Genomic DNA, 14,855 nt, shown 5'->3' with positions numbered 1-14,855 from the left:
GACGTGCTGTGCGAATACGCCAACGGCATTGTGGATGCAGGCTCTCCGATCACTGCGGGTAGGTTTGTTCACTGCAGGTATGCGATGGGAGTCGGGGATTTGACAAAAGAGCATAATGCTCCCTTAATGTGTACAGATGTTCTTCATGAAACCTATGCTCTTATCATGGGCACCACGGCAGGGCACTATCAGGCTTCTTGTGTGCTGACCAACATTTTTAAAGTGGAAGCCACAGAGATGGACCCAACCAGGGTATGTTGCTGCAATGGCGAACAAGCTACCCACAACCCAAACCAGCCCATGATGCAGCTTGCATCTGAAAAATGTTGGCCGGCATGCCATGGGCAAATTAACCTATGGTGGTTTATTGCTACATATGAATCAAGGAAAACAGCGTTCAGACTGACAGGAGAATGAGGCAGAGAAATCTGAGGGTAGCTGGAGTTAGCTGACCTGTGGTGTGACCTTTGTTTTGGGCTGCAGTAATTGCTCTCTGGGAATTTGATGCAAGAGTACCTATTTGTTTCTACCATCTGACAGTAAAATAATAAAGATACACAATTCTCCAGTGCTCCTCTGTGCAAAGGATCTGGAACTTTGCTTCCTCGCTCCCTCTGTATGTGTAGTGCAGGCAAGGGGTTCCAGTTAGACAGATGAAATGCAACTGGTACCTGCCGAAACGGGAGCTTCATCGAGGTCCTCTGAGTCCTGTCTCTGTCCCAGAGCTGCCGAGTGACTACGCTGATGACCGCTGCCTGAATGGGACCCCTGCTGGTAGCTATTTGACCCCTCTAAAAGAAAACACATCCCGTCTCAGGGCATTTGGATACCTGCCTGGTCAACTTCCTGCAAGTTTAGTTGCAGGACAGTATTGCTTTCTCCACATGAAGCTCACTCCATCTTATTGTACTGGCAGGAAAAACTACACCAGAAACCTACATGAATTCACGGCTGCACCTGCAAATTTCCCCCCTTCAACCAGAGACCGAGTCAAGTTGAGGCACTGAAGTGCAATACATCTTGTTTCCCCTAATTACCTGACCATGCCTGAAATGTATTGCCTGAAATTGCTGGAACAATTTCTTAGAGAGGCAGGGTGGGGTGCAGCACAGGGTCTGCAAACAATCTGGGCTTTTCTCAGCACTTGTTAGCGAGAGAGAAGCAACCGGTTTTATTCCGGATGCTGCAGCACAGAAGCTATTTTGGGACTTGTGTGAGGCCTGTGCTGTCTAGTAACCTTCCTGCTTCATCTGTTAGCCAAAATATTATACCAAGAAGAAAAGGCACCAGTATTCTTTAACAAAATGTTATTTGGCCAAATATGGTGTTAAAGAGAAGGAAATAAAAGGCTTAATGCTGTACTGGGTCCTTTATTACAAAACAGTTTTGCAAATAATAAAACTCTTGAGGGTACAATCCTATGCCTGTTTAGACATAAAAAGTCCCAATACCAGCAGCATGTCCCGGCAAGTATGGACATGTTGGAAGTTTTAGGGCTTTTGGGGGAGGGGTCCAATTCGGCCTAGGATTGTGCCTTTCTGGGAGAAATTCTATGACGTTCAATACAAGGTCAGCGAAATGCACTTCAGCACCAAGTCTTCACCAATGGCCTAGCGACGTAAATCAACGGAGCTTGGAAACCCTTCTCTTCAAACACCTGTTGTAAACAACCATCCTGAATAGACCATTATTTAACATGGTGCCTAGTAAAATTTTTCCAAAGTCAATGTTATGCTTTGGCTTTGAGTTCAGTGTGCAAGAGTGGAGCAGAAAGAGGCGCTTGTATGAATCATGGAAGCTGTATTAATTGCTTTTGGATAGCTAGTACTGTCCCCCACCAAAAACAAGGGCCACACCAAATTCCAAGCATTACAAGAAGGAAGCGTGAAACGTTACTATTGCGCAGCGTGTTTCAGGACTCTCAGAATTACAGAAGGAGAAGCATGGAAACAAAACGAGTCAGAAGGGATCTCCCGGGTCATCTAGTCTGACCGCGGTTCCAGCCAGCGCCACACGTGTAATCCCTGACATGTGGTTGTCTAGGGGCAGCCAATGTGATCTCAGCAATCGTGATAGAATTTCTCACCAAAGCTGAGCAAAAGAGGCTTAAAGAATCCAAGGGACTGGTGTTTGCACCTACAAAGTAAGGTCACGAGCAGCTACCTGTGTGGACCTACCTTTGCGCCGAACCTCAAGGGCTGAGGGCAGCATTTCCTGTGTGGAAGAATCCACAGGCACAATGGATGTATAAATGGACGGTGTGTGGCAGGCCTTGCTGGCCTGGACAGCCTTAAGGCGGAACCTGCGTGAGAAACCTGCACAGGAGGTGGGAGACTGGATCAATTCATGTACCTGGCATCCTTTTAATCCTACCTCCCCCTCAACGAGTGCTCAAGAAAATTTCCAATAAAACTGTAAAAATAATACAATGCAACATTTAAAAAACCCCCACTACATTAAAACAGATTAAAGACATCTTGGAGTACAACAGAACAGAGGAGAGCTCTAAAAACGCCGTGATACTGCATAATTTTTGCCAGCTTTACCATAATGGTGAAGAAGAGGAAAGTCAGAACCTCCCCGGAGAGCTGCTCTGCAACAGGGGTGTTGCTGCTGCAGCACAAGCACCCCGGTCTCAGCTACCTACTAATTTGGTGACTTTCCCATCTGTTAGGAGGGGACAGGACACAAACAGGGCTTCAAATGAAGTGAACCAGCTTTGTGCTGGTTCTTAGAGGAGGAGGTGGTCTTTCAAATACTGTGGCCCCAAACTCTTTAAGGGCTTTACAGGTTAGATACGGCACCCTGACCTTTGCTCAGAAACAGAAAGCCAGGGAAACTGAGTTAATGTTGTCCTGAAAAATCCAATTTTAGTCTAATGATTGTATTTTTCACTAGCTAAAACAATGGCTGGTTTGTAGCGTTGTATACGTTGCAAATTCAGCCACAGAGTCTCAGACCTCTTATCTTTGTTTCTTTAAACATGCTTGCTTTTCCCTCTGGCTTCAGTGATTAGCTTTAGCACCTCCAAGTTCAGCCCACCTAAATTTAGTTAATTTGCATCATTACTTTCAGGGATGGAATTTAGCGATTCTTACTACAGATTTCAGATTTTTTCCAGCACGGCCTTTGCACCAGAAACTGGCAACCGAAGATCACAGGACCACGTTCAGACACTTGGACGCCACCATAAGTGGCCCGTCAAGTGGTCGACTTGTGCCACTGAATGCCGTTGCCAGAGCACGCGGGCAGGAGGTTGCTGCGGCTCTCCTGTTCCACTTGGGGGCTCCTGTACGAGCCCTGCTGGCCACTGCAGGAGGAGAAGGCTGGGCATGAGAGGCCCCTGGGCCTTCCTGCATGCTTAGCCAGAGATGCGGGAAGGCTAGGAAGGCGGTGATAGAACAACTCGCTCACTGTCTGCCTTGCAGGGTGCAAAGGAGGCTAATTCTGTGCACCCCACAGCTCTTTAAAGCAGCCCCCCTGCAAACCATCGTTGACCAGAACTGTGCACAGAGCTGCAGACCACGGAAGGGCGGACTCACCATATTCCAGTTCGGCTTCTCTCAGGGCCACATTCTCGTTATCCCGGATGACAGAGCCGGCCGTCAGGCGGTGAAGCAGCTTATCCCAGCCCTTGCTTTGCTGATGCTGCTTGGGGGGTTCCTCTTTGGCTTGGCTGTCTTTGGCAGGGAGCAGAGAATCCAGGGCAACCGTCACTTCCCAGGAGACCGGCTTGCCTGCACTGAGTGCATGGATCACGACTTGGCACCGAAGAGGCGACCAGGCGCCGCTTTGACATTCTGCCTGCTCTGTGGCCGGCGATGGGCTGAACAGGTATGGGGGCTCCAGAAGGGTGTCCCAGTCCAAGTGGGCAGGTGACAACAGGTTGCCTAGGAGAATGAGACATGGGAATGCATGTGCAAGGGAGAGGTCTGTCTTTGCAGCAGGGCAGACCCAGGATCAAAAATGCCTCTACAAGTTTGTAAGTATAGAAACGTAAAAACAGAGCGAGCCAGAAGGGGCCTCCTGGGCCATCTAGTCTGACCCCGGCTCCAGCCGGCTCCACTCATGACGTGCCCACCATGTGCATGTCCAGCCTAGCCTTGAAGACTCTCCCTGATGGGGCTTCAACCACCTCCCGTGGAAGCCCGTTCCATGCCCTCAGGGTCCTAACCATCAGCAAGCACTTCCTATCCTACACTGTTGCTTGCTCCCAGCACCCAGTTCTCAGGATCTGACAATCAGTTACCACAAACACAGCAGGATCCAAGAGACTGCAGGTGCCTGTGACGATCATTTAGGGCATTGTGGCCACTGGTAAACGCAGTACAGAAGGCTTCCAGCCCGGAGCCTTGGCTGCAATCCTAAACAGTGGGGAGATTTTAGAAGCTCAGTTCTGGTCCCAGCACGAGCAGAAAAGGTGCACTGTTCCCTGTCCACAGAGACAGTAGTTGTTGCACAATGGAAGGCAGCTGGGTGCTTAGGTAGCATGGCCACCTGATCCGGGGTTAGTCTGGCTCTCCCTGGCTCTAATCTTGGCAAGCACCCTCCCCAGATTGGAGAGGGGGCCACTCTGTCCCGACAGGCGACCCTCTCCATGTTAGGGGATACCTGGGGCCTTGGGTCTTCCTGGGCAGACCATGCCAGCGCTCCACAGTGCTGGCTAGCATTGCTTTGTGAACCAAGCCCCTGCCGTGGTTCTGGAGAGGAGCACTGGGTCTGCGCTGGCCCAGGCAACTGCCCAGTCGGGGGTGGGGGTGGAGGAGAACAATCGAACAACAGTGTCACTTGTTGTTAAAAATGTGTCCCAGGAACGCACTCTCTCTTTGGAGCAGACTGGACACAACTGAAAGGAAGTTACTCTTCTCAAAGTTCCCGTCCTCCACGGATGGAGCATGATGCTCTGTGTCCACCACATTTGCAAGCGTTAGCCCTTCTGGCTTTCTTGCTTCCAGACGGAGGAGGACTTGGCTCCTTCTCTTCACCCAGTGTGTTCCTACCATGTCTTTTCCCCACATCACTCACCGGAATCGGCGGTGCTCTTGCGCAGCTTCTGAAACTCAGGCCCGATCTCATCCAGCTTCCCTTCCAGAGACCGGTTGCGCTTCTGGGACACCTTCTCCAGGGCACGGCGCAGCCGATGGGCATCCAGCTCACCGTGCGGGGAGGAGAAACTCCGTCCAGACAGAGCAGCTCGGGCCAGGACTTTTTTCCTTCGTGTCAGCTCCTCAGAGCTCAAGGCTGCGGAGGCCTTAAGGAAAGAGGCATGAGGGTTAGGGCTGGGAAAGCTCCAGGGAAGCCCCCCGCCCCCCCAAAAAAGATCCGGTCCCGGGTCTATTGCATCTCTCTCTCTCTCTCTCTCTCTCTCTCTCTCTCTCTCTCTCTCTCTCTCACACACACACACACACACACACACACACACACACACACACACACACACAAGTACTCAGAGATGGTTAAGAAGCTTTGATTATGGGTTCTGGGGGCTTCTTATGGGAAGTTTACATTTTCCAACACAGAATTTATCTGAATGTTTACTACCAGTTGGAACCCAGATCCATTTTAAGCCTCATGTCAGAAAATAAGAAGAGGCTGGAGTTAAACTTTGCAAACATGCAAAAAGGTCTCCAGCACAGGCTTCCACCCACTCATGGAAATGGAAATGGGGGGGGGGCACTTGGTCATGGCTGGATTCATGCAACCCAGACAAGAAGGTTGCCCCAGTGCCGTTGACTTCTAGGCTCTTCTGCTAGTCCCTCTCTGGCAAGAAGCTGACACAATAAAAAGGCACTTGCCCAAATTCTAGAAATACTGATTGGAGCATTCTTTGGAAGTGTACGGGTCAAACTGAGGGTGAGGGAGCAGGCTTAGCATCTGGATTGTGAGCACGCTTTTTGCTGCCTGCTCTGATCTGCCTTCTTGGCCACCACCTAACTGCAAACGCTCCCCGACTGTACAGCAACTGAGCTCAGCCCTACCTTAGGACCAGCACCGGGCTGAGTCTGGGGGATCGGTGCAGACTTGGCGGAGGAGCTGCAGAGCGAGACACTCTTTTGGCCCTGCTGAGAGCTGCCTTCAAGGACCTGGGCTAGGGAGCCTCCTTCCGGAGGGACATCCCTGGACCCAGTGGACTCGCTGCTGGTAGAGCTGTGGGAGAGCAAGCCCTGGCTCTGGTCGGTACTGACTGAGCAGTGCGTGAGCACATACTGTTCCTGGATGTAGGAGGGCCGGTAAATCCGCTTCCAGATGTCTCCTCCTGACACAGGATCCCCACCTGCCATGGAAGAGGATTTGCAGTGACTGGCATGAAGAAATACTGAGCAGACGCTGCAACTCAAAATGTCAAGGTGTGAAGCCGGGAGCTTTGCCAAACGTTCTGATCCCACAGGACCTTTTAATTAACTTTCATCGTTTAGAAAGGCCACGTTACTGTTCAGTGGATCTGGAACAAAGCTTGCACGTTCCCAACTTGTTCCCTGACCAGTCCGAGAAGTTACTTGCTTTCTCAACCGAGTGCTTTCCAGATGTGTTGGACGTCAACTCCTCTCACCTGCATCCAGCATGACCACAAGGTGTGTTGACTGGGGACGATGGGAATGGTAGCCCAACATCTCTGGAGGGCATTACGTAGGGGAAGACTTCAGAGGAATGCTGCCCCACCCCCTCTGGCCTTACTCACTCTTCAAAGATTCCTCAGTGCACCCGGCTGAGAACTCCAGGGATATCTCATGCGAGATTTCATGAAGAGCTCTGCAGAGATCTTGACTTTCCACAGGGTGTGGATGGATTCCTTCCTCTTCTAGTGCGTCATCCTGGGATGGAAACACCGAACCAGTGGAACCCCGAGAGAGACTCTGGAACATCTGTTCTCTGCCCTGGAGCAATATAAAGAGAAAACAACCAGTAAGGGTAAAATGCTGCTAGTGTGGAAACTGTCTCTGTCTCGAGGGGCAGAAGGAATGCCCACGCATCAGCATCTTGCTGGTACGTTTTAACAAGGCAAATTGGCTGTTAATGAAAAGCAGGCCTCCTTCTTCTCCTGGAAAGGTGCTCTTTAAGGGAAAGGTGCTCAACTGTTGCTTTCTTGTCCCGGAAGCTGGCGATGTGGTAAAGGGTGCAGTAGCTGATGAGCCGGTCTCCAGGATACAGGGCTGCGATCTCATTGGGCGACAGCAGGGCCTCCATGGTGTCGGGCACATACCAGTCTATCGTGATGTCACTCACAGCAGGCTCAATGGCTTTCTTCAAAGACTTCATCAGCTGGGAAGAAAGCAGAAATATTTGGCTCTGGCATTTAGGAGCTCATCACCATGTTCTTAGTTATTTAGCAAGATAGGCTGCACTCCCTGCCCGTTGGGAAACACCTGAAGCATTTGGGGCAGCTGTTAAGGGTGATTTCAGCTGGAGGGCTTCTAATGCTATTGATCAAAAGATATTGTGCAGCTATTTCACTTCCCCTCCTTAGTGGATTCTCCATGGTAGGAACAAAGATGGGGAAATGATGGGGAAACATGAATTTACAGACAGATACTTGGACCCGTTAAAATTTTGTGAATGAGGCAGGGCTATTTCCTGTTGAAAGCCTCATCTGGAAGCTGTTGTAATATGGAGGCACAATAGCAAAACAATTCCCACGGATCCAGATGACCCGAGAAGCTGGGTGAAGCATGGAGACCTTCGAACATGCTGCCGAGCCTCTCCGTGCTTTTGGGACACCAAAGGTACCACATGGAAATGCCATGACTGGGTCTGGACTACACAACCGACCAAAACAGGTAAGAAATAGCCATGGCTCCTTGTGATGTGCAGAGAGCAAGTCCTTCTCTACCCTGAGAGTTATGTGGAAACTGTCCAGAGTTGGTTGGTGTGACATGTCAAGCCAGGCAAAGAATGATTTACGGGAGCAGAACTTGGAAATCCTTGTGTTGGCAAAGCATTCCTTTGGAAGTCCTCAACAACTTCACACAGGCATCTCACAACAAATTTTTGGCTGTGGCTGGCTGATTAAAGCGGGGAATTGCAACCAAATGCGAGGAAGTTCACCTTCTCAAATGAATTCATCTCAACTTCAAACATTATTTGCAAATGCACACACCCAACCAAGAGTAGATGGCAACAAGGATTGCTTTCCTTAATCACAGCACACCTTCATTCAGCCTTGCCTCTCAGCCGCTGCACCTCCTCGAGTGGAACAGGGAGCTGAGGAAGGGATCATGCGGGCTTTGTTTGGTGTGAGAAACCAGTATCAATAGATGAGGAACAGGCCAGGGCATTTTAGACGTTGCGTGGTGATGATCGGAATAAAAGGAAATGTGATGTGTAAAATATGCAGTACAGATTGAGTCAGGTTAAGCTTACTAAAAGCAACCTGGGGTGCAAAACAGAGTGTTCCCACCACATAGGAAATTACAAAACCCCTACAGTATTGATAGCTTTTGGTCTGGATGTTCAGATCAGCGCAATGTATATGAAGACGTAGAAAAGTGAGGAGAAAGGTACTTTGTGCACCCTTTATAGCCAGTGCACACCTGTGTATTACCTGTGCTTTGCACCTGATGCTGGCATGGCATAACTACTGAGACAAACTGACATCCGTGCTTCTGACCCTACTAGTGAAATATTGGCACCAAAGAAGAAGACATACCTTGGGCTGCAGCCTTTCACCTGGGCTTAGGAATTCAGCCCGGCCTCTGCTCACCTTTGCCAAACCCTTCAGGAGCCTTTCGCATGCACCAGAGCCCAGGCCAAAGGTGAAACACCTGTTGGAAAGAAGTTTCTGTCCTTCAGAGACATGGTTTGGGGCCTGTTCCCAGAACCACCCGGCATGATTCCATGGGGTTGCTTCCCATTCCCAGTTTGAATGGGCCATGTCCCATGAAGCTACCTGCAGCACTTACAAACAGGCAGAATGCTTTTACAGTTTATATTTCCTCTGTCTTTACAAAAGCTATGAGATCTGCTGCTGGAAACTGAAGACTGAGAGGCAAAGACGTGCTCTTGGCCAACGAACCAAAGGCTCAGAGGCTCAGATTTCACTGTAAGGACCGGTCTTCTCCAACCTGGCATCCTCCAGATGAAATAGACTACAACAATTGTTTTCAGCCAGCCAGTGGCGATGCTGGTGGGGAAGGAAGGGAGTTGTGCTCTAACTCATCTGGAAGCCACAAGGTGGAAAAAGGGGGTAAGGGTAGATTTGACATTTTAACAGGAGTGGAAATAGTTTGCATGTGTCCTCCATGGCATTAAGTGCAAAGGTTTCTTTTTTCCTGCCCCGTGGCAAGCTCTGCAAGCACTGGTGCGCAGAATGGATGTTTCCAAAAGAGGAAATTCAGCTGTATCCACTGGCTAGTGTCTGCAACACCCCACAAAATCCTCAGAGCATTTTTGCAACTCATGAAGTTCAGGCTCTTTCCTTAGTGAAGTGAAAGATGAGCAGCCATACGTGTAAATGCATAGTCAAGGATTATGGGGGTTGCACTCCAAAACCAGGCTGGATGCAGTGCTGGGTGGCACCCATCGCTTCAGCCCATGCTTGAGTCAGCTGAAACAATGGGCGCTCCTCAGTTGCCCACCCCCCAGCCCAGCCCATAGCCCAGCACCATGGCCAAGCATCTGCGAGGTTGGTGCGGTGTTCCTGCCTTTCCTCAGAACACCTGCAGGAGACCTGAAGGGGGCCAGAGGGGGTTCGTCACCTGGCAGGTATATCACGGACCCTGCGGCAAACAAGCCGCTCTGCATAGCTTTCTCCACTGGCAATGTGAGGATATTGGTGCTGGCCAGTCTTCAAAGGTGGCGCCAAGATTACATGGACAGCTGGAAATGCGATTTAAAAGCTAAGTGGCACCGACTTTTGGCCTCAAGAGCTGTTAAAGGCGCAGGGGTGCTCTTCGTAAAAGCCAGGCCAGTCTAGCACTGTCCGACGGACTGGATGGCCCTAGCTCTCCAGGACTGTATATCCGGAGAGTTTTGTCCTGTGCAGGGCATAGACAGGGCCTTGCTTATCCGCGGTTAGAATTAGAGCCCCACAAGAGAAAAGGCCCGTGTAGGCACCGGTTCACACCTGACACTGCTTGCCTGCCTCCTGACCAGCTCAATGACCTTGCCTGTGTTACCAACGCTGGCATTCGTGAAGAGGAAGAGCTGCCGGGGGAACCCACGGTGAAGCGGCTGCCCCAGCATCCAGGCCAGAGCAGCGAGGAGATTGGTCCCACCCATGTCGGCCCGAAGTCTCTGGATGTATTCGCAGGCCAGCCGGAGGGTCTCCTGCAGACATGAGCAGATTGGATACGGAATAAGTCGACTTCCCAGCAGCCCTGTGTGGTTCCCTGTCGTCATGCTGAGCATGACGGGGCGGGGAGGTCCCGAAAGGGCAGCCGAGGCTCCTAAACCTTACGGCAGATCTCCTCATGATTAAGAAGAAAGCCAACAGAATTGGTTGGTTGATATGGACTTAAATGGGTCCCGTATTCCTCCTTGGGGACAGTCAAGATGAGCACCTGCGCTTCAAAATACGCTTAGTGTTCCACTGCTGCCTCTGAGTAGTAGCAGGCACTCAGCCTGATTTTTGTATTTTTAATTTATTATTTATATTTTTGATTTATATTATAATTATTTTAGCTTGAGTGTTGTAAGCCGCCCCGAGGCTTCGGCGAATGGGGCGGCATAAAATTGTTTTAATAAATAAATAAATAAATAAATAAAATAAGGACAGCTAACCGTGGGGTTAATTAACCCCTGCCAAGCCACAGGCTGCCATCATTCTGAACACGCGACGTTTCGCTGGTTCACACAGAGTTGGCTCCTTGGGTGCCAAACGCAGACAAACTTGCCGCATATTTCCTTTGGGTGGTTTAATTCATAATTAACCTACGGCGTCTGGGTTCAGACATCATGGTACAACCTCCAGTCAAGCCAGCTGGAGGTTGCATATTCAAAGTGGATGCGTATTCAAGATCTATATTTGCCCACCCAGGCAATATTTTAAAAAATCTTTCTAAATCCCACTTGAAAAAGGGAGCTTTACTTCAATGACTGTTGTGTCCTTCCTCCCAGGGTTGTTGTAAACATAAAATGGAAAGGAGGGAAGTTATATAAGCCATCTTAGGTTTCTTGTGAAAGGAAAAAGGGTGGGATATAAATATAATAATAAACTATACTCCAGTAAATGAGGATACTTACACTTTTGCATGTTTCCAAGGTGGTAGAATCCCAGGAAAAGTGCAAAAGTGAGAGTCAGTGATACGCCACCCCCTTCGCAAGGGCTAAACTCACTTGTGCCTTTGGTTGCATTTGACAGTTCACATTTTGACAGCTGTCAGGTATAACCCAAAAGAAAAATAAATGTACTGGCTGCCTTTGGGGGGCAATGCCAAGAATGGGTACCTGCGGGAATTTTGCAGCAAGCACCCCCTGCCCATTGTCCACCAAAGGTTCCCATTCCTATGCTACACAACTATAAATGTCCACAAGTGTAGGTAATTTTTTTAAAAAAATCTTGTTGCAGATATTTGCAAAAAAAAAAAAAAAGAGGGGTATTATTTTTGAAAATGTATGGCTACCACAGGCAGCCCAGGCTGCTCCTGGCACACTCTGAAGGACAGTCTGTAGCTGTCAAAAGAGGGATTGTGAAAGCTGGCTGTCAAAAGGGGGGAAAGGGGGAGGACAGTGTGGTGAGACCAGAATGGCTCCTGCTTGCAATGAGGAGCAGGGGGCACCCTTGGCCTGCCACCGAGTCCCTGGGGCACAGCAGGAGGACCGTGTGGGGTGGAGTCCGAGGGGTGGCTTCTTTGTTCAGCTGTTGCTCGTTGAAGAAGCAAGTTGCTAGCCTGTCTGGCTAGGGAGGCAGGCTACTTAGGTGGGCCAGCAACAACCGGGATAATTTCGGGAGCAGAGAGGAGGGCTGCAGCTGAGCAGGCGTTCCAAGGAATCGTTAGACAGACGCTCTGTGCCCTGCGTGCTTCCTTACTCTAGCCTATCCCTGGCAAAATAGCATGTGCAAAGCAAAGCAATCTTTGCCAGTTTGCATCATACGGAATGCCTCAGAAGTCAACTCTTCTCAGCACAGGATTTAGGCTACTTGGGCCCAGGACTTTCTGCTGATAAGACACTGTCTTCCAGGAGCAGAATCAGGTCAGCAGCACCGGACGTCTCCACGGCATCCCCGCAATCTCACGGAATTCTAATCAGGACCCAGCCATGGGCCAAGGGGGCTGTGCGAGAAGCATCAGTGGGCAGGTGCTCACACTATTGCAGGGCTTGCTTGAGGGGAAGATGGGCTTGATGTTGGAGCCAAACCCAGCAACGTTCAGCAAGCTTCCCGAAGGAAGGCTCTTCACAGCCACCAGCAGAGCATCCTGAGGAAGAAGAGAGAAAGCCAAAGAGCAAGAGGGAGAGGGAGAGAGGAGAGAAACAGTCTATGAACAGGCCAAACCCAAATCCAAACTACCTCTTTGCTGTAGGGCAAAGTTGCCTGTCAACATTGGGCTAGTCACGATCCCTGTCATGCCAAGTTCCTCTCAGTCTAGGAATGCCATTTCCCATATTAACTCTCCAGCTCCTGACATCTTATCAATTCATGTCCTTCTTTTCCTCGGGTTCCACACCTGTTTCCTCTCCCCAGACAACTGTCACCAGCTTCTTTCATGACGTTTCATGCCCTCCCCTAACACCCCCAAATTCCAAAGTTTCATAGAAGCAGGTATTGTTCATAAGCATGCTGGGGGGGGGCACTTATTTCACCAAAATTAAATGAGTTGCAATTTATTTACTGCAGGAGACATGAAGACGCAATGCTTCAATTGCGAGTCTCTTGCAAGTTGCCTGTACACAAGCCACAATATTTTACTGTTGGGAAAGTGCAAAACAGTGAGTTTCTTTCTACCTACTATATCACCTAAATGTGATTTGTGTGTGTGTGAAAAATGGAGAAATAAATATGCATTTTCAGACATTCATACAACTTTTGTCAACATTAATACAAAATATTGATATTAATCACATCTGCGTAGTTTCTTGTGAGATACAGTTTTGGTGCATTCCCTTTTCCTTCTGATAACTAAAAATTTTACATTCAATAAAACATAAAAACAGGATAGTGAAACTGAGAATACCTTTTCATATGCAAGGTGACACAGAGCACAATTATCCACAATTACTCACTTCTTTAGTAAATTAAACAGTGTATATTAATTAATAACTTCTGTCTGAGCTATCATACTCTATCCCTTTGCGAACACTCTCAAATCCTCCTTTTCCTTTTGAATGAACTTTGACTGGCCTTTATTTTATTTATCTCAGTTCAATCTTTCTCCTCTGCACTCAGGTTTCTGTCTGCTTCTATCTCTCACACCTTGACAATTTTAGGTTTTGACTCTCCCCCATTGCAACTATGTCTTCCAGGTATTCCACTCCCTTCCCTTCCCTTTTGAATCTTAGATAGTGCCCTGAAAATTATCTGGGATTCTAATGAGAAGGCTGCCTCTTCAGATGCAGACTGCCCACAACTGACCACAGCTTCAGACTGGCTGAAAAGTATCTATTTCCCTCTCATTACACCCTTCCAATCTCACCTTACTCATTTTACCCCCTGCTCTTCTGAAACTTACCAACATTAAAGGAACACACACACAACACTTTAAATCATTACAATCCTAGCACCCATTCAGTTTTCACTGAGCAGCAAAAATCTTTTGGAAGGATATTAAATATTATAAGAGGAATACTCTTCCCAAGTCTTCTGAAGAACAGCCACATGGGAAAGCTACTGCCTGGCTCTTCTAAGAGTGACTGAGTATTTCATCTGACCATTTCTCTTGAGCTTTTTCCATGTTTCAAAAGAGAATGACGGCATTCATCTTCAGTGGTAGTTTTTTGGTGATAGGCAAAACCATAAAGAGCTGACCTACCTGAGCTCCTTATAAGAGCCATGCTGCAGACTTCAGCCTGCCTCGATTTCACCAGTCAATCCCTTGTGTTCTTTTCCTGGCTCAGGCTTCCAAGGAAACCTGTTCCTTTGTCCCCTCTTAGGGAAAGGGTTACAGCTCCTACCCCAGGTTCAGCCGCTGTCATATCCAGGTAGGGCTGGGAAAGACTACTCTGAAAACGGGGAGAGGCACTGCCAGAGCCTCCAAGGAAAACCTCCTTTTACATGCACTTTCCCTGCCCCATCCTGTGCTGATGGCCTGCCAAACAGATGCTTTGCCAGGCAGGAAGAGATCCCGTTCTCCACGGAAAGGCTGTGAGGAGGGCTCCTGGTGTGTCCTTTCCCCTGGAGAATGGGAGGCTGGGTCCCGTCACCATACTGCTGACGACTGCTGCAGTGGGGGGGCACTTGCCCTTTGCAACCTTTCTGCAGGGAAACGAGGTGGGGAGAGAGGTGGGCTCACATGCATCCTCTTTCCCTCCCGTGGGCCCCTATGAAGCCATGCTGCAAAGCAGCACTTGCAGAGCTGGGGGCAGAGGGAACATGCAGCGGGTGGCGTGCACCGATAGCCACGGAAGGCCTCCATTCATGGTCCGTGGGCCGCACATGAACCTCCCTCGGTGCGATGTTACTGGGCCAGATGATCCCTGGTCAGACATGCGAGAAAGGAGCCTCCCGTGTGCCTCTAGTCCAATGCGCCGTGTACCTTGATTCCATCGATGGTGGAGCCCCTCATCCTTCCACTCCGGTCCACGAGGAAGAGCATTTCCCGAGTGACCGTCTGGAAATCAGTGGGAATGCTGCCCACCTCCGGGCAGAAATTCAGCATCAGGACAGGGTTGTGGAAAATGTCTTTGTGGAATCTCTTCTGGACAAAGGCCACCTTGCAGGAGAGAAAAGAAGGAGAGATTTTGCAGCTTTAGACTTCTGCTGC

The 14,855-nt window shown here is 49.4% G+C and overlaps 1 protein-coding gene across 8 annotated transcripts in view; it reads right to left on the bottom strand.

Moving 5' to 3' along the window:
• Window positions 1–14,855, bottom strand: part of VWA5B2 (von Willebrand factor A domain containing 5B2) — a 40,057-nt gene that overhangs the window by 4,368 nt on the left and 20,834 nt on the right. For 7 of the 8 annotated variants that reach the window (XM_044434469.1, XM_044434476.1, XM_044434471.1 and 4 more), the window contains 10 exons: window positions 14,628–14,804; window positions 12,243–12,353; window positions 10,061–10,263; window positions 8,645–8,759; window positions 7,075–7,260; window positions 6,680–6,875; window positions 5,979–6,274; window positions 5,026–5,251; window positions 3,543–3,890; window positions 2,178–2,315 (listed from right to left, as the gene is read on the bottom strand). In XM_044434469.1, coding sequence (XP_044290404.1) covers window positions 2,178–2,315; window positions 3,543–3,890; window positions 5,026–5,251; window positions 5,979–6,274; window positions 6,680–6,875; window positions 7,075–7,260; window positions 8,645–8,759; window positions 10,061–10,263; window positions 12,243–12,353; window positions 14,628–14,804 — 1,996 coding nt within the window. Of the gene's footprint in view, window positions 1–434; window positions 792–2,177; window positions 2,316–3,542; window positions 3,891–5,025; window positions 5,252–5,978; window positions 6,275–6,679; window positions 6,876–7,074; window positions 7,261–8,644; window positions 8,760–10,060; window positions 10,264–12,242; window positions 12,354–14,627; window positions 14,805–14,855 lie in introns of those variants that run through there. The other variant, XM_044434477.1, reaches the window with a different exon arrangement.

The sequence above is a fragment of the Varanus komodoensis genome, unplaced genomic scaffold (assembly GCF_004798865.1).
Source record: "Varanus komodoensis strain SLA01 unplaced genomic scaffold, ASM479886v1 scaffold28, whole genome shotgun sequence".
Taxonomy (NCBI): Eukaryota; Metazoa; Chordata; class Lepidosauria; order Squamata; family Varanidae; genus Varanus; species Varanus komodoensis.
The sequence above is the reverse complement of the archived record's forward strand: the minus strand, read 5'-3'. Positions and strand labels throughout refer to the sequence as shown.